Source organism: Corvus moneduloides, chromosome 9 (assembly GCF_009650955.1).
Source record: "Corvus moneduloides isolate bCorMon1 chromosome 9, bCorMon1.pri, whole genome shotgun sequence".
NCBI classification, from domain to species: domain Eukaryota; kingdom Metazoa; phylum Chordata; class Aves; order Passeriformes; family Corvidae; genus Corvus; species Corvus moneduloides.
Window position 1 is genome coordinate 19,195,411 of NC_045484.1, and position 19,529 is coordinate 19,214,939.

The 19,529-nt window shown below is 37.0% G+C and overlaps 1 protein-coding gene across 24 annotated transcripts in view; it reads right to left on the reverse strand.

Annotated features, from left to right (window-relative positions):
* ADGRL2 (adhesion G protein-coupled receptor L2) overlaps positions 1–19,529 on the reverse strand; it is a 314,082-nt gene that overhangs the window by 16,230 nt on the left and 278,323 nt on the right. For 17 of the 24 annotated variants that reach the window (XM_032117278.1, XM_032117285.1, XM_032117271.1 and 14 more), the window contains 9 exons: positions 19,132–19,170; positions 16,065–16,248; positions 14,058–14,180; positions 13,592–13,797; positions 12,334–12,507; positions 11,089–11,298; positions 9,901–10,121; positions 8,556–8,622; positions 538–629 (listed from right to left, as the gene is read on the reverse strand). In XM_032117278.1, coding sequence (XP_031973169.1) covers positions 538–629; positions 8,556–8,622; positions 9,901–10,121; positions 11,089–11,298; positions 12,334–12,507; positions 13,592–13,797; positions 14,058–14,180; positions 16,065–16,248; positions 19,132–19,170 — 1,316 coding nt within the window. The remainder of the gene's footprint in view (positions 1–537; positions 630–8,555; positions 8,623–9,900; positions 10,122–11,088; positions 11,299–12,333; positions 12,508–13,591; positions 13,798–14,057; positions 14,181–16,064; positions 16,249–19,131; positions 19,171–19,529) is intronic. The other 7 variants (XM_032117279.1, XM_032117296.1, XM_032117282.1 and 4 more) reach the window with 1 other exon arrangement.

A 19,529-nucleotide genomic window follows, 5' to 3' on the forward strand; every position in this document is an offset into this window, starting at 1 on the left:
AAGCCTTGTTAGTTATAAAAAACTCATATTACTCTGCAAAAGGGATGCTACAGTAGAACACCATGATAAAGTAAACATTTGTTAAATTAGCATGAAAACAGCAGATAATCTTCAAGTTAATAATAATAATAGAGTCAATTCTCTTGGGAGAACAGGATTACGAGTAGAAACTGCTCAGAATCCCTAAATCAAAAAGTCATTTAACAAAACAAACTTAATATAAACATATCAGCCATGCAAACAGGAACATAATTTTTGAACTGCATTTTAAATGCAAATGAAATTACTACAGTGCTGTGGTATTTCCGTGAAACAGTTTCTTGGCACTAGTTCCAGGCTGAAATTATCTAATTTTGACCGGCGTTTGTGACATTACAGCAACAATGTGACGAAAGCAGGATTGGCTCTGTTGGCTTCTAATTGACATCTGCAGTTGCTGGGAGACAATGGCATGTGCTCCTAATGGAGAGTAGCTTTCAATCAGTTCAGCAATCAGAAAATAATCATAGTTCTCATACTTGAACACAAAGCACTTACTTAATGTTTTCCAACCTGCTAGAGTCTGGTTTCAAAGTGTTTGAGTGCTTCACCATTTTGCACAATGTGATCACCAGGAAGATAAGATTCAGCTGTCAAAACAGATAAGAATGAAATTAAACTACTTCAAGTAATAGGCTGAATAATGATGATGTTATCAGCTAAACAAAACCCCTGTAGTTTATTTCCAAGTAAGTAGTGAAAATTGGTAACTATATTAGATGGTCTGCAAATGGTGATTGCAAGTAAGAATGAGAGGATAAAAATATTAGAAGTCCTTGTTTCACCTAATTTCCCAAATGCACCACATCATCATGAACCACCATATTTAACTCGTTCAACACTTGCCATTATCAGTCTAGTTCTGTCCTCCAGCATGTTGCGCTCATCATCTGCTCACCTTTACCTGTCACCTCTGGCCCTGTTCCCCATCTCACTCTTCAAGGACTGTGGTCACCCCTTTACTGGGCTATACTAGTTGTCTTTTTATCACCTCATCCTGTTTTTGAAATGTTTTTCACCTTTGCTGGTTTCTCCTTTTTTTTTTTTTTATTCCCTTTTGTTCTCACAAATCCTACTGGGGTCTTGAAAAGAGATTAAATGTAACTGGAGAAAAAGAAAAATAGAGAAAAAAAGAAGAAGAAACACAAAGATGTCGCAAATGCATCAGACAGTGCCATAGACATACGCCGGTGGTGCACCCTCCTGCTGCCCTCTTTTCCTTTGTAGTCTGGATTCTGTCGAAGTGAGACTGTGTGTGCCACTTGAAGGACTGTGGCATCTTATTCTTGTTGTGTCATTCATATAGGTAACACCACAGAAGACACTGAAGGAAATGTTTTATCATTTTCTTATTGTGAAACAGGATAACAGAGATCAAAGGTACTGGGTGCCTTTCTCCTATCGATTTCAAAGCCTGTGAAAAGCACAGCAAGCCAAACACAAGGGTGCCTGAAGAATATGGGCTGAAAAGTGGTATCCAATTAATTTCAGCAATTAGTTTGTTCTGTCCTATATCACACAGACAAGTCAGACAAAATTGTATCTTTGAAACCAGTAAGAGCCATGTCCTTTCAGGGAGAAGACACATATCCTTATCTTGTACTACAATGGTCCACATGAAGTGGCTGGACCAAAAGCCAAGAGAAGATGGAAGAATGGACATGCTTGGACATCCCTGTAACACATATGTTAGATAGAGAAACCCATTCTTATAATCTTCCATATCTATATATACATATATATCTATCTGCAACTGGTTACTGATAGAGCAGGTTATACCCAGTCTCTCAATTTGGGTAGCCTTTGGTTTGAGACACCTTAAAAATTTTCACTGTTTTTGTAACATTGGGGATACCAGTTCATGCCAGAAGTGTTCCTGCAGCTGTGCCTCAATGGTCAGAAATGTCACCAAAATCCTAATAAAGAGCTGGTCTTAATCTTGAAAAGATGAGTATTTTGAAGGTTCTGATCCAAGTCTGTTAATATGACATGTATTACAGAAACAATTCTACTGCTATGGGAAATCACTCCTGCTGCTGTCTCAAAATCAGGATGGACAGCATGAACAATAATGCAGTCCTCAACACCAGAAAAGTGTCTGGCAACTTTTGACCTTATCATGCAAAGTATAACATTTTTACAATTGTATGTTGAGATTAATAGAAAAAAGTGTTTGTGATGCAAATAATGAAAATAAGCTTTTATGATTGATTTCTGTTTGTGTTTCAAGAACTGGCTGAAAATACTTAACCTTTAAGCTGATGTATGTACATGGTGTAGGTTAAGCATATTTCCATTGCTGCAAAATGTAACAGAAGTGTCAATAATTCATGATCTTGGTGATTATCTTTTATGATTCTTACAGGAAATTACTAGCCAGATGAGCAAAACCATTTCACTATATCACTGTGATCTCTTCCTCTTATCTAGGTTTCCATTGTATGGCATAACTTCATTGGGAAACTTCACGAGAAAACAAGTTGCTTCTCTCCCTCGCCGCCTTTACACCAGACAGGACAAAGGGCTCTGCACCTGACCTGACCCTCATTTCCACATCTTTGCACACTGACTTTATTTTTCTGCATTTAAAAATGTTTCTTGCACAATTTGGTAGCTGACATAATGTAAGCTTTTTCAGCCTCCTTAAAATAAAATGCAACCTCAATTTGCTTTTTGTGAAAACAAAGAGATTAAGAGCTAAGATGCATGCCCTGTGTCAATCCTAATATGTACATCAACTTTGGCTGCAACCTATGCCTCCAGGAGTGCACAATCCAGTTCAGAATAGTATTTACAGCACAGCTGGAAGCTAATCCTTGCCTAAGTAGCTACTCTGGAGTATCTTGTATTGTACGGGCATCATCATTCTTGGATCAAAAACTCACCGATATGGCTTAGCCCACAAATGACTGCTTTATGAAACAAGAGGGCTTTATCCTCTGATTCTTTGTACAACTGAAGTGCTGGTTTGCCACACGGCAAATAAAAACTTTTATTCACGTACTGAGGTTCCTTCAGTGACATGTGAGCAGACATGGCCTTACCCCACAGACTGAGCCAAGCTCCATTGCATTAGGTTTTATGTAGGTACTCAGCTCTGTCTGGGTGTATGTTCATGCTGCACCAGGGAACAACTGCACAAAGCAGTTTCTTAAGTGACACTGTAATTATAATTTATGTACAGACCCACAAAACCAGCCCACAGAAATTATAATGCTGTATCACAGCAGCTGAAAAAGTCCTTCCAAGAAAAAAGGAAAAATGCTGTACTTGAAGACAAAGTAACGATGACAACTGAGCATATGATACTTATTTCTCCATCATTGTGAAATATTGCATAGTTTTCAGTTTCAGCAGTCAAAAGACCATGGTTTGCCACTTGTTCTAACATGCTGGCATCTCTGTCACACATTATATCATTATAAAAACCCTATTTTGCCCACTTACAGATACTGTAACCAAACCATTCTATAGATTTGTTTTTGGCTCCCTTACTGCTTTTCATCTAGAAATTGATTGTTTTGAAGGAACTCATGAGTTAAAGATTTCGGGCATCCTGCCTTTTTCTTTTTCTTTTTTTCTCATGAAAGGTACTAAGCAGTGAGGGAAGGGAACTTGTTGGAAAATAATTGCTTTTATAAGGAATAGCCAAATTACTTTTCTTGGTGAGAAACATGTAGCGGGGGAGAAGAAAATGCAGAAAGAAAACACAGTTTTGTATTCATTTGTACAAGCAAAGCTTTTTCAGCTCTGAGCAACCTGGTCTGGCTGAGAGCTGAGCCTGTTTTGAGAAGGCTTGACCACACATCTCCTGAAGCCCCTTTCAACCTGAACTGTGTCTGTGAGGACTGAACTGTTACTGATCTACACAAATGAACCTGTAGATGTTTTCCAAGCTTTACAGACGGTCTGAGTAAGACACCTTTCTTTAAGAAGAATGTTCACCACAAGCATGCAGTACTCTGAGGTCATACAAAGGCCCACATGAATGGCAAGATGGACTTTTGAGAGCAATCTTCTAAGAGAAAAAACGGGCCTCTGACAATGGTGGCATTACATCACTTCATGTAATATAAATGGTTAGTGACTGCTGGGCCTCATCCTGACAACTGGGCTGCATTCATCCCAGATGAGCCAAAATCTGCAGCTGAACCTCTTCTTCAGTGTTAATAAAAAATATATATATATACATTGTGCAAACAGACACACAGATGCACAATGTATACATCTCAAACAGTCCTAAAATTATACCCTTAATCAAGTCTGCAAAATCTCTCTCATGCTGTGTGTCTGCAAATCAGACCAACACTCTTTCAAAAGCTAAAAACAAGGAATTAAAAATCTGGTCAGGCATCAGGTTTGGATTTGAAGATTCTGCTATGATAACAAAAAGTGACAGAACACACAGATACAGAAGGTGGAGCTATAATATGAGATCTTTTAAAACATTAGCTGGTAATAGTAAGCAAAAATTTTGAATTGATAGTGTTTAATTTTTGTTTATGCTTGATCTAGTTTCCAAAACTTACTGTCTACTGGAAGAGATGGCATACTGGATAGAGAACTAGCTTAATCTATACCCTGAATTTACAATTTTGTATAAAGTAAAAAAAGAAAAAAATTAGAGCATCTTCTAAAATACTAGTTCCTTGTCATCTCTTAATATGACTAGTGTAATTAGATAGAACAAAGCAAAAGAAAATTGATCTATATTAAAAAATAACAAGTTACTACTTTAAATATAAAATATGAAGAATTTTTATGGTAATAATCAAATGCAGCACCCTGGAAGGCCATGCTTGTTTCACAGGGAACACACATATGGCCATTTCTCATTTGGATTATCAGAAGGAACTGGACATGAAAGAAGGTGTAAGTAGGAAATTTGTCTTTCTGGCCCCTGAAACCTATGTAATTTTGAGAGAGGGAGTGTGTCCAACTCAAATTAACTTTTTTAAAAAGTGTGTGTACTAACCTGCACAGAAGACTAATCAATTTGAATTAGTTGCAGGTACAATGAATTAGTAGCAAAATAAAACTAGATTTTGCAAAAATTATGATAAATTTCCCCTGTAACTAATAGATAAATACCATTTATCAAGTGTCTACTATAGAAAGATAAACATGTATTATTTATAAAAATAAGTTTACAAATACAGTCCATTTTCACATGTAGGGCTAAGTTATGTGTGCATCTGTACATCCACTGACTTTGGTAAGCAATACTTCAAACAGTGAGAACATTTAACACATTCTGTGTTACTGAAATGGGGCATCTTAGAAATTTTTGCTTAGGCAACCATCGGTAGACTAATCTGTGAGCTGGGAAAAGCAAACTGCAACAGTTTTGGCTAAATTAAACCGACACCACCTGTTCCTTGGACATGAATGAGTATGGATCTACATAGCAGTCAAAGTGCTCCGGCTTTTCTGACCACAGATTACAGAAGTGCACTGTTTGTTTCATAGCCATGAACCTGCTCAATGGAATCACGTCCGCCTTGAGCTTAGCAGCTTAAAATTCATTCCACACAGCCCGCAGTGCTGACATGGATACGATAAGACAGAAGAACAGGAACACCACTCTGAAGTAACCTAGCTGAACTGCACATGTTCTGACCCTTTTTGAACTCCCCGGAGCTTTTGTTACCTGGCAAATGCAGCTCTAAAACTGCTCTTGTATCTCCAGATCTTTGCTCTTAGCCATGCAGAAGCCTATTTCTCTCTGGGACTGGCAGCGAGAGAGGTGCTCTCTGAAGGCTTCTAAATGAGTGTGCACACTGAACTCTTACTGAACGGAATTAATTATTAAAGCTGCAGATGGAGCTGTCCAAATGATAAGAACAGCTCCTGACGTATCATGATCCAAGCTTTCATTAAACCATTTCAGGCATACTAATGGTTTCCCACCGCTCATTACTTACATGCTCTTTTCTCATAGATATAATAACCCTGGTGCCCAAAGGCATGACAGGCTATAGAAATACTGAAGTTAAAAGTTCCCCAGAAGATGTACTGAGGAACTTCATACTTCCCCCTCATACTTCACATTCTCATTTTGTGCAAAAATGTGCACAGACACAAGTACAAATGCTTATAAATTCAGAGGAAAAAAATTGTAGATTAAAATAGAAAGCAATACTGTCAAAAAAGAGTTTATGTGCATTGACAGTACTATTAAACCGAGAAACATAAAAGTGATTTGAGCAACATGTTAAAAAGCTTACCAAAGAGAAATTCTCACATGCTACTGACACTAAGTAAGCTGCACTACAAATATAGCTCTTTGGTTACAGTGCACATGACATATTATTTTTCAGCCACTACACTTGTCACACTTCCTCCTCTGGTTTCTCTTGCTTTCTCAGCTGGGACGATTAGAGGGCAAAGCAATTGCCAGAGAAGAATTACTCCCAGGAACTGTGCTGTGATTGCTACCTGCTGTTTCATATTTTTCAAGTTGGGAATACTGCTCCCAAAAGCCTTCTGCGTCTCAGTCTAAATGATTTGCTGGAGGATAATAATGTCATGGCCGGTAAATAATAGTGAACTATGTCTGTACATGGTCAATATGATTAAATGTCCTTCACCTCTATTCTCACTCTGACCTGGTTACGAGGAAGTGAAAAAGCCGTCAGCAAAGCCCAAGGTTTCCCATGTGAAATGCTATTTTAGAGGAAGGGAGAGAAATATCGGTGGCTTAGCAAAATACCCCCAGTAACAATAAAATAAGGAACTACAAACAAAAAGCAAAATTATCACCACACAACCAGAATTGAGGTGACTTAACTATTGCAGCATGAAACTCAGAACAATTTCCAGAATAATTACAACAACTGCAAGGAGCAATTTTATGTTGAAAAATATTGTCTATCATATTGAGCATACTAAGCCTATCTTTCTAAAACTTTCAATTGCAATTGTAGGTTTAATTAAAAAAAGAATCCCCATCATTCTGAGATATGATTTAATTTGAATGTATTTAGAATAAACTGTACAGTTATTATGGTCTATACTTAAATCTTACAAACACTATAATTTTTCTAATTCATCTCATACACACATAAGTTTTGGCATCTATGCCCATGTCTTTGAAAATATGCCAATGAACTCTAACAACATCTACATTGTACAACTATCTTTTCTTAAGTGACCGCTCAAGGATTCAAATAGTTTTTGATACAAACAGAGTAAATGGAACCAAAACCTTGGCCAGGCACATTTTTAAATAGAAATTTCCATAATCAAACTATCAGTTTGTACTGTAAGTACAAAAAGTGCTGAAATAATATGTCTGGAACATAGATCTATAAAAATCAAAGAAATTTCAAAATTATGCCTGATGCATATGCTTCACACTGAAAAAACAGTATTTCTGAATATGGAAAAATACAATTCCTGAATTTTGAAATTCAAGTGAACTGAAATTCTGTTAACATTTCAAACTCTACTACTGTGAAACGGCAGGAGAACATGCAACTATTTAAAATTTCAAAAGCATGAAAACAAATTAATTAATCCTTCCAAACTATCAGCAATTATGAGAAAAGCTCTCTATGTACATAGGTCATGTCCCCAGCACCAACCTTCTACAATATTTCCCAAGTATAGTCAGGCTTTAAAGATGCAGAGCTAGCAGAGAAAACCAAAATGAGAGGCAAAATGCACATCTCGGATTCACTTTCCTCACAAATTCCTCCACTGTTTAGTGTTGGTATTATTAGTCTGAAATAAATGGGAGAAGTTTTCTCCCTGGGTTGACACATGACTAAATGCTTTTTACCTGGAAGTGCTCAGAGAACTGGTAATTGATGTACGAATGCAACATTCTGTGTTACGTGGACACTTGGGGCACCCAGCTGTGGGTGCATAGATGGGTGTGCAGGCACACAGTGACTTCAGCAATGAATTTGCACAGGCTTTCTACTGGTTATTTAACAGCCCATTATTTATGCTAGAACAGAGGAACTTCTATGTCTGACAGGCACTACATGTAACACAAATACGCACAGAAGTAGTCATGGAAAAATGTGCATATGCAAATACACTTACAAATACTGTGTAAGTGAAATGGAACATAAAATTTATTTAATTATCCAATGCATTAGAATACCCTTTTGAGATAATTATGTTGGGTAATTAGCAGTTAAATTCTAGAATGTGTACAGTAGTGACTCAATTGAAAGCAATAATAATGGTTCCTTTTAAAAAACCCCTGTGTTTAGTACTTCATTGATCTTTCATATGACTACACATGTCAATATGACCTTCAGAATTCAAGCCATTAGGAAAAAATGGCTATGCTGAAGTGCCACCACAGCTTTGACAATTAATCATTTGGTCAGCACTCTTTAAAGATTTCTACATATTTATATAACCATTGGTCCCATTACAAATTGTTTATAAACCTTTTCATGGAATGTCTTGTGAATAAGGATGGCATTGAATGAAATTTTAAATCTTTTTAGCTTTGCTGTGAGGCAACCTAAAAGGAAAGGGAAAAACAAAGTTCTTACCAGAATAATAAAGGTAACAGGTCCAATGAAACTCCAGATAAAATAGTTATCTACATGTAGCCAGCAGCTATTGCGGAAAAAAGAGAATGAAAAGTGAAAGGTGCATTAGCATCACAGTCCAATAAATTGAAAGTGCGAAAATACTTCTTAAGGTAACATTTTGCCAATAAACGATTATGAACATTGCCCAGTATCACTTATTCCATGGACAATACCTAACCTGAAACTCTTCTGATGAACCTTGTATAACAATATGACTGAACCTGAAACTACATCAGCAGGAATAACTAACATAAGGAGAAACAAAACCAAAACAAGGTCTCCTTTCAGTCAAAAGGTTTGGTGACAGGTGCTATCATGGACTAATGAAATTAACATCAGTAACTATTTTTTGCAGGCTTCCCATGTGATCTTCAAAATCTGCTTTTAACTTTATATCATATGTGAAGTGCTCACTCCTGAAGAATATGAGACAGAAAATGTTCAGATGCCATGTTTCGCTGAAAAACAATATGGTATAAATAACATGCCCCATCTGGGAGTTGAACAGTAGAAAAAGAATACGTAAGATACCAGACTAAATGATGTGTAAACCTGTTAGGGCAAACTTCACTTAGCAATTCATTTTTCACACAGCCCAGTTCCCTGCTGAATTCTCTTATTTGTCTTTCATCAGTAGCAAAATCAAGCAGCTTTCTTGTAGTCAACAGTATCTTCCCGTTCTGTAACTAATTTCATCAAAGGACAAAATAAACACTACTGAAAGGCAAATTCATGCCTCCAGCAACTCAAATCCTCAGAAATGTTTTCTGTCTACCTTCTGTCACTTCCTATATATATCTGTATTTTTGTAAATAAAAGGCAGTGGCTAATTTTAATCCCACTCTACTCGTCTGATAAAATACTATTAAAATAAAACATAGAGGTTGGAATATTGTACTGCCATAATTCAGGCTGAGAGCTAGCCAGAGGGGCAGCTGAACAAAGAGATCTAATGAAGCATTAGCTTAAAACTGGGTGGTTAAGCTTGTCAGATACTTTAAGTTCGGAAATTTTGCTTAATATACATCTGAGGACAAGAAGTTATTTACTTTTTCAATTTGTTTCAGGTCAATCTTCTGTGTTAAAAGAAAGACCATAATTTAGAATCGGTCTCTCTAGAGTACAAATCCCCTGAACCTAGAGAATTACAAAAGACTTGATTGTAATTTGTGCACAGCATTGCCATTCTCTTACCAATAAAGCTTTCAGATGGTATTTTAGTCTGTCAGGGACCCTCTGACAGCTAATAGGCTTTAAAAAATTATTCACTTGAAAAACACTCAGGTCACTTGCAATTACTTACGCTTTCTCTGTTCCGTAGCTCTTATAGTCAATAGCTGCTGAAACACCCACTACTGTAGCAGGGAAGAGGTAGCCAGCAACATAATAGTACTTCTTTCTAGAATATTCACTTTCAAATACTTCTACTAACATTAGATAAAGCTGCACTCCTTCTAGACACATCCAGGCAAAGGCTGCCAGGAAGAAAAAGTGTAAGAGACCTGCAAAAACCGGACATGCAATCTGCAAAGAAAGAGAGAGATGGAAATGTAAACCACAAAACCTTCACATCATTACCTCTCCAACTGATCAGTGTGCAAGAAAACAGCAGATAGTTCTATTAGAAATCCTTCACAAATTCAGGAGCATTTTTCCTACCTCAAAACATACTCTGAACATTTAAAAACACTAATATGTGCTCAGTAGCTAGAGAAAATGAATTAGCTGAACAGTGAGAATGAAGATAAGGAAATTGCACCCTCATCTCCCAATGATCAATTACAGAGTGGACTTTTTAATTTTATAAGCAACTTTTTAATTTTGAAACTGGTATGGTTTTAGGACTTACAGTTTAGATAATCCTAGACATGAACAGTTGGCTCTCTATGCATAATGTGATACTACTTATTTAAAATTATTAAATGTCTGCCCAGTCATTTTTGTCTGCTGTAATTTGGAAATTTCTACTGTTGTAACAGAAATCAATTTGGATTCTCTCCCCATTGGTCAAATTCTGGATGAAACTATGTTAGATTATTAAATTTCAATCCAATGAATCACATCAGAATTAATTTTACCAATACTACCAAAATACCTGCTTGAATGTGAAGTGTAAAAAATGTGTATACAAATAGAAAAGGCTTTGTACTAATATATATATAAATGTAGTCAATAGCTGTTAAGACATTTGAATATGTATAGGAAACATATATGTTCCTAATAGTCAACATTCAATTTCATCTCCTTTTTCAAAAGTCTAACCACCTGCTTTGTTAATAGTCAGTGTTTCTCAACTGAAAATGAAAAGCATATTTTGGATGGATATAAATACTATGTATGAATACATCTATCTTATTTTCATGCTGAGCTTTTATTTCAGCCTTGCTGTGTTAGAATGCTGAAAACTTGTCAGTGTTATCATGTTTTAATTCAAATCTGTTTCAAACAGTCATTTCAGAGAACAAGATCAGTACACAGAGAGAAAACTTACCTTGTACTCTGTCTTATCGATGCCTATTAGGAAAATGAACTCAGCAATGAATAGGTTGATACAAAGGTTCTTGTGAATAGTGTTACGATCACTTTGCAGGCCACGGAAAAAACAGAATGTGAAGATGCAGATGGCCAGGCAAACAAGAGAGATGACAATTCCCACCCAGGTGATGACAGTGAGGAGCAATTCGTGCACTCCATCTTTGTACTAGAAATAACCAAGAATGGAGAAAATTAATATGACTCTTTATGAGTATAAACAAAAACCTATTTTCATAGGTAGCATCCAGAAAAGTTACTTGTTCATTACATGAGATGGGCAAAATGTACTCAGTAATTTCTCAGTCTCATGTCAGCTTCCCAGAAGAGCAAGATCAGGATAAGTAGAAGAGGAGGAAGGTCTGAGAGAAAAATGTGACTATTTTATCTAGATTAGATAGCATTTTTACTTTTCCTATGGCTTACTGGAGACTGGTTGGAAATACGAGCAGAGAAACATAACATTTTTAAGGTACCACTAGACTGATCCAAAGAGAGAGGAGAGCTTTCCCTGGGACTTCCTATGAGGGCACATGTTCTTTCCTACAGACCTGCAACTCCACAGCAGAGAAGAAAGCAATGTTTTACACACTGATCAGGACAAAATGCAGAATATGCTGCACGTGTGATTCCGGCTTCAATCTCATATTTAGCTAAAGGAGGTTCCTTACTTCGGTTCTTTGCAGCAACCTTTTTGAATACAATGGCTTTATGAGAAGTCCCATATCCCTGCAAATATTGCATGGTCTGGGCCCCCTGATATCCAGGAAGTGTTTTAAATAGACAACAAAATTTCTGACTATGAAGAGGTGTTTAAACAACCAGTATGGAAGTTCCTTGACCTTCCTCTTTAAGGAGAGCTGGCACTTGTGCTTCCAGGGAACAGCAGCCACAGCTGTTTCTACAGATACTCTCCATCTGTACTGAGGGAGAGTCTATAAAACAGTTGTAAGGTTGGTCAGTAACTTTAAAATATGGCTTGTAGAAAACTCTTGTCCTTCCTTGTTATTTTTTTCCCCTGTTATTTTGCTTGCAACTTTATGGATGAGGAAGAAAAGTGCTACAGAAAGCAAATTGCTTAGGAAAGAGTGGGTAGGAGCTATAAATACTAAAGAAACTTCAGCAATTTTGGATCTTGCTAAAAATTTAAAGCTGAGTCTTTTAAGTTTGTTCCCTGCTGATGGCTGGAAACATCGTTACCTACCACAATTTCCCGACGAGCCATAAGAATTGCAAAGTTGGTGAGGTGACTGCAAGCACACGTTGTATGAGTTTTATTTGTGTCAACCAGTTTGCAGCCTTGAGTTGACCAGTATCCCATCATAGTCCTCTCTGAGTAGTTCCAGAAGGAACAATTTGCATTGAAATAATTGTCAGGCTGGGAGATAAAAGGATAACACAAAATGAGGATTTTACACACTAAGATGGCAGTAACAATCGTTTAATATGTGTAAAGGGTAATTCAGATTAAACTTTGCATGTTTCGGACAATAAAGTTTTTCATCAGCAAAATTGTGGACTGTGTTGCACAGGGAAGACATCTAGTTTAAAAGGGACTTTATAGTCCGAAGCACTCTGAAGTGTAGTCTCAATTACTGTAGACCCAATTTTAAACAATTACAATTACCATCTTACGATTTTATGCATGGACGGTACATTATAGCTATTTTTGCTTTCTGGAAAGTTAGGACTGTGAATTTATTCTGAAGATATTTTTTTCCTGTAATTGACAATTTAAAAATAGGATTTTTTTCCTTTGATTCTCACCTTTGGTCAGGCCAAAGCCATGTGAACAGATATCACAAAAAAGTTCACTCTTCAATGCCTATCTCCTTTGATGAAAATCAATCCAACCAGATTTATAAAAACAGGCAAAATGAGAGGAAAATCTAACCATATTTTCGTTATCACAGTAGTGATTGTTTACTTTCCCCACATTGAGACATGAAAAGAGAAAGGGCCAAACTTAAGACCAAAGAAGCACATCAAATAAAATACCATGAAGAAAATATACATAAATTTAAAGTAAAACAAACCAAGATACCATACTTTATTCTTTGCTGAATAAATGAAATTTAAACAATTTGTATAGGTTTCCATAATTTGGTCCAAAATTAATGTATAAAAAAAAGTGTCAATAAAACTTACTACATCAAACCATCAAGAATCTTAACAGTTATTTTCTACCCTTCTACTAAGGTAAGAGTTAATTTTCAGTTAGAAACAAATTAGTCATTTACATTTTCATGCTGATGACTGAATTAGCTTTCATTAAGAATACACTTAAGTTCTAATAATCACTGAACCAGGCTCATTTAATTTTCTGTTCATAGACTTAACTTGTGTCTCTGACCTAGTCCAACATTTAAAATTCAAATGGAAAAAAAAAGGTTATTTTTCTGCATTGCTTTTCTCTCCTGCTGATTTTATGACCTTCCCATTAATTCATTAGCATAACTCACATCAATGTGCTCCAGTGTGAAATGCACGGGATCAGTCAGGTACACCCGGCTCGACTCCTTGTTGATGGAGGCCGCGATGACGTGGGAGTTGACGGCGATTGTGCTGTTCCGCCCCGCCAAGTCACTGCCTAACTTTATGGTTGCATTTTCAGTACTGAGGAAACGACCCAAACTTTTGTAAATAATGAAAACCAGTTTTGCTAACCCTACAAAAGAAAAAAAAAGCCCATCATCACGCCACAGAGGTCTATAGAAAGACAGCAACCTGTGCTATATTGACAATCAAGCATCAGTAAACTGAGAGGTATTTTCAGGCTATGGATTTGAAGAAAAACAACCAGGTACCCATGATAATCTAGAAAAAGCCACAGAGCAGCTTTGTTGTGTTTTGTTTTGATGTTTTAACCAGGTAATGTAGGTTTTATAAAAGTTAATGGTGTTCCACTGCTCCGTGCCCGAGGCTCACCGTTCCTGCTGTTCTGTTTCATGGTGCGCGCAGAGAGCTGAATCCAGTTGCCTCCTTTACCAGCCTGAGGAAATCTCAAGTCCTGCACCTGGCCCTCAGTAGAGAGCACTGCAACATCCAAAACTGAGCAGACCACAGAGAAAAAAAAAGAAGCGTTAAAAAAGGAGAATGCAGAGAAAGTCTCTTGGCCAGATTACAATATGCCAGACGACAATCTTTCCCCCCAGTCTTTATTTAGTTTTCTCACATGGCTGTCTGTAAGGCAGATTTGTACTGCATGCTTCAATCACACAGACTTAGCTTCTTTAACTAAATCTAGTGCACACTGCTAAAATGACAGCACTCCAGTAGTGATAACGACATCAAACCTTGTTCAAATTTGTGCCCACAAAACATCCACTTAAAGATACCACACGTGTTGCAGTAAAATGCTAGTTTTGAAGATCTTAATGTCTATGCAGTATCCTCTGCTGACAAATTTAGAACTTTAAGTATTGATTTAGATATAAAGTTTTTTAAACAGTCAGCAAAAAATACCTAAGTGGTATGCCATGTATTTAGCTAAATCAGTATACACAGCTAAAAATTATTTCTGATTTTTTCCTAAATCTAATTCTGTATATTTATAGGAAACCATTTTATTAGCTCTGCTAAGAAACATTTAAATTGGAAAATCAGATGCCACTCAGCCATCCTTAAGCATTACTTTTATAACACAGTGTATATTGGGAAACTTTCATGGGATTACCACTGAATGCTGGATTTCCTGGGATAGATAAAATCATATAGGTGAGAGTGGACAATTGCCTGACAAAATCTGTGTTATATTAAACCAGACTAGCTGCAGGTCTGAACTATAGACTGACAAAAGGTATGAAATTAGGAAATGCCTTCTCTTTCTCCAAGCCATACATATATATGTGCACCAGGAATTCAGTCTTGCATGGCATCAGGAAAGCGTTATTATGACATGAAGACAGCTTATCACAAGAAGTAATATTCAGAGTCTAGTCAGCTCCATGGAACTGCTTGTGTACATCCCGAGGCAGACCTATGATTCTACCCACATTCCTTCAAAACAACTGGTGCAGTTCCTTTGATAACAGACTGTAAGACTTTTCCCCATACTTTCCCAGTATCTTCCTACTCAATTAAAAACCAGGCAGAATCATCTTCTACAGTTACAAATATGCAGACACTGAAACGTGAAAAGTCTCATTTCTGCAGTCTATTCCAAGTCTCTATCTTTGTACTCTGCATATTAGCAGACTTTCAGGTTCCTTGTACCTCACTGAGACTACATTAATCTCTGTAAGAAGTCAAAGGAATTTTAATTTTATGCATAGCAATGATTTTTGCTTTAACACATCCTTCGCAACAATATTTGCACATCTCTAATACCAAACCCCTTCATTTCTCTGTCACCACTTAAATTCTAAATTACGCTCCAACTATCTCCAGCTATTCTGCAGTCTCTGGAGCATAGCTATTCTGCATTATGGGAGATGTAGTTCACTGAACACATTTTCACCTGAAGGCAGTCATGTTTAATATAAACATTTGGCCTACACTGAGTGCCTAAAATATTTAACTGGCACAGTGCATTGCAAAAAGGAAATTTAAATTCATCAGGAACAGTTTGCATTTAACAGAAAAGTATTTTCTGCAGCTCTACAGAAAGCAGTTACCTCTAAAAAATCCATACCCTGCCTTTTAAGTACTCTTCATATCCATACATTCTGCTAATGATTTTTCAGTGATAAATCAACTTTGCAACATCAACTACTTTCCATTTTTTACCGTACTAATGACACTAAAGAATAAGGCTAATTTCAAAGAACCAAACAAGAAAGGTGTGTTTTCCCCACTTTGGAGTGCTCACCTTTCCATCAAACGTTGCACAGCTCAGCCTTCAGAAAGTATGTCGCTATCTGGAGTATTCTTTCCTCCTTTTGTGTAAAGCAATACACAGCACTTTAACTTATGCTTGAAAAGAAGTTTACTTACCAATATTTTCTGTGGGCATTGAGACTCTACTTGGTTCTACAAGATTATCAGCCAAGACAAATGCCCCTTCTTCTAATGTATCAAGTAACATTGTTGCTGCGTGGGCTTGCTCTGAAGAATTCATGTCCTTCCAGGACTCCAGAGCTTCAGGCCTGAGCAAGTTGTCCACTGTATCCACAACTGCCTGCATTCATTAGAAAACTATCATTAGGTCTGAAGCCCTAGGCAGCTGGGGAAAATTTCCAATGTTATATGGCAACAATTATAATACTTAACTGTCAGAATGATTTACTGTGATTTAATGGCACTAGAACACTATTTTCAACATTAAAATATTTTCCATCCTCTTGTTGGATTAGCATGAATAGAAGCGCAGCTAGCCACTAGCACTGTGTGGTCTCTAAGCGGTAAACATGCAAATTTGACTTGTTTTGTATCAGATATAAGCATGGTATTATTAATGTGCTGAAAAATGTAAAAATAAATGCCAGAAGTCTTGCCTGAAGCTTTCATCTTAATGTCAAAATGTATAAATTCGATTTAAAAATACTAATGCCAAAATTAGCACTCTGCAGTTTAGGCTAAAATGACGATAATACTCCTCTGGGAACTGAGCCCTGCCAGTGCAGCCACAGCACTATAAACTACCTGTCTATGACAAACTGCCTTCTTTATTACAGGAGGCACGAAATGAAGCTGACTCAGTGGATATAAATTAGCCCTGGCTACTCTCACTCCCCCTCCTGTTCCTGTACCTGTTCATAGATACTTAGAAGGATTACCAACTCCCATTCCTGCACAAAGGTCAGTTACAAAAGGAAATCAATAAAGCAAACAAGATGTCCACTGACCGTCCCTGTTCTCAGTGACGGCAAAACTGTAAAGCTGAATAAAAGCTGGTATTTTAAAAATTTTTACTTGTAACAACTCTATCATCATGTTTTAAGCTTCACTGAGCTGCATATAAGGTAACAATAATAAGGAAGAAGAAGAATTCAGTGACATGATTACGTTATTTTACAAAATAATCCAATCAGAGTAATCAGTTAATCAATTGAAGGCAGGCTTTTACATTAATGCATAACGTTGGTGTGCACTGAGTATGCTGTGCACTGAGTACACCAGGCACTGCTGTAACACCCTGTTTACTCTGTCCCATTTACCTGCTCCTAATGTGTCATTAAGCATATATATAATTTGTTTGATCAATTTAAAAGCATTGGAAATGGAAACAGAACACATCATACAAACAGGAAGATGTCAGTCTGGAATACTATATTGTGCAAACGAATAGGAAAACTTGGTCAAGGCTATTGTCAGAGCAAGATTAATTAGCCTAATCCATTTTAATATCCTCTTTCTGTCTGCATTGTGAGCCACCACGACCTTCCTGGCAGGTGGAAGGTACTTCGAAGTGGCATTAAAGCCTTTTTTTCTTTCTCTAATGGGAGACAGAATAGTCAAAATGCTCACACTGATACTGCTGCAGCCATTAACTGGAGTGGAACAGAAATTGGTCTGCAGAGGCCAGATTCATTAGTCACTAAGAAATACAGATTGGAGCCTCTAATCTGAGGTACAAATGAATCCTCTGTCACAAAGTGGGAACTTGCTTCATTTGCATAGTGTAAGTCAGCTTTTGATTTGTAATTTCAAGAGGTTTATTAGTCTTATCTAAGCAGAGAAGCCCATTTGAGACCTACAGAAAATGACACCAGTTGGAAATTAAGGTTCTGCTCTGGTTTCTCATGTATTGCCATATAGCGCTGACGGTATGCATTCATTGATACGACATGCTTTTCGTTTATTATGGGATAACCTAACTCTGCATTTTCCTTGTGGAAAGTCATCACCAGTCCATTAATATTTCTGAAGCACTTCTCCTCTCAGACAGAGGCAAATGGGTGGGAAAACCCCACAGCCCCTGTGACACAGCTGTTGGAGGAGCCCCGTTACCGCTCTTCTTATGATCCTATTTAGCAACAAAGAGGAAGCAGAAAAACCCACTCTACTCAAACCATATCTGCTGGATTACCCTTTACTGGTAAAAAAAAATTCTAATAACCTATTACAATTGTTATTATTATTAGAGAAATTAATTTCTTTTCACATATTTGTCTCTTTTTTCCAAATTTCTGTATAACTGGACATCTCCTATCCATTTCAGGGCTTTAGGATAAAAGACAGAAGTGCCCTGTACAGAGAAATCACTTTTCAGTAAGAGTGTGAATTGTTTTATTGTGTTGTAAAGTATTTCAAAATTCTTTCCAAAAATAATTCTTACATTTCATCTCAGAGGGTACAAGTCAAAATCAGTATTTTAAGAGAAGTTTTGAAAAAATGTGCAGTAAACTCTTTCAGAGCCAGGCATGTCTGTTCAAGGACTTTTTTCTCCCCTTCATAGGAGTGAGGTGGCATTGCTGGCATTGTACTGCAGAAAAGGAGCTGGCCACTGTAGGCAACCATTCTACAGCTGATGAAAGGAACTGGAAATCAGGCAGCAATGTGTTACACGCCTTCTGTATAGCCTGGTTAATGGGACACATGCCAGACATTTTACTAGCGATGTTAGAGAAATGTTTTCTTTGCTTTGTATCCTCAAGTCACTGAATTGTAACAATTCTTAAAACTGTAAGAAAGAGTGATTTTACTAGGCATAAGAATACACACAAAGCAAGCTATATAATGTATATTTTTCACGCAAGCAAACTAACTCTAAACAGTCTTTGATATAAAATTCTACCAAGCTGAAGTAATTTCTTTGAGTTGCCAGCTTTTTTCCCCTACCCAAAATTTTATTACAAGAGAGATGTTACTTCCAATTCAGATAATAATCCATTCTGCTCTTTTAGATTTGAACAAGTTAAGGTACAAGAGGTATGAACTTTGATCTTAATTTTTTTTTTCTGAGTGCTATACCTGTGCAAAGCCAACATTTGTAAAGTTGATATGGGGCACAATACACATTTATCAAAGACTGAAATACATAGGATCATGCAGCAAGATGATAAAGCGTGGCAGGTTGCTGAAGCAGGGAGAAAGCAGGGTGACAGCACAGGAGATATACCTTAAGGTAAGCCCTGCACGTCTTCTCTCGTTTTTGGAGCTTTTTAATAAGGAAAAAGAAAATCAGAAGTTAGAAAGATTCTGGAAAACTTCAGAAAGAGAAAAAAAAATACTCTGGTGTTTCAAATCCCGATTCTGAATGATAGCCTGGACATTAATCTAGTTTCTGTCCACGATGACTACAAAAAAACATCACACAGGAAATGTTTTTTCCCAGCTGTGGTTTAAGCCCAGCTGGCAACCAAATACCACACAGCCGCTTGCTCATTTGCTCACCAGCAGGATTGGGGAAAGAATCACAAGGGTAAAACTGAGAAAATCCATGAGTTGATATAAACACAGTTCAATAGGTGAAACAAAAGCCGCGCATGAAAACAAAATAAACCAGGGAATTAATTC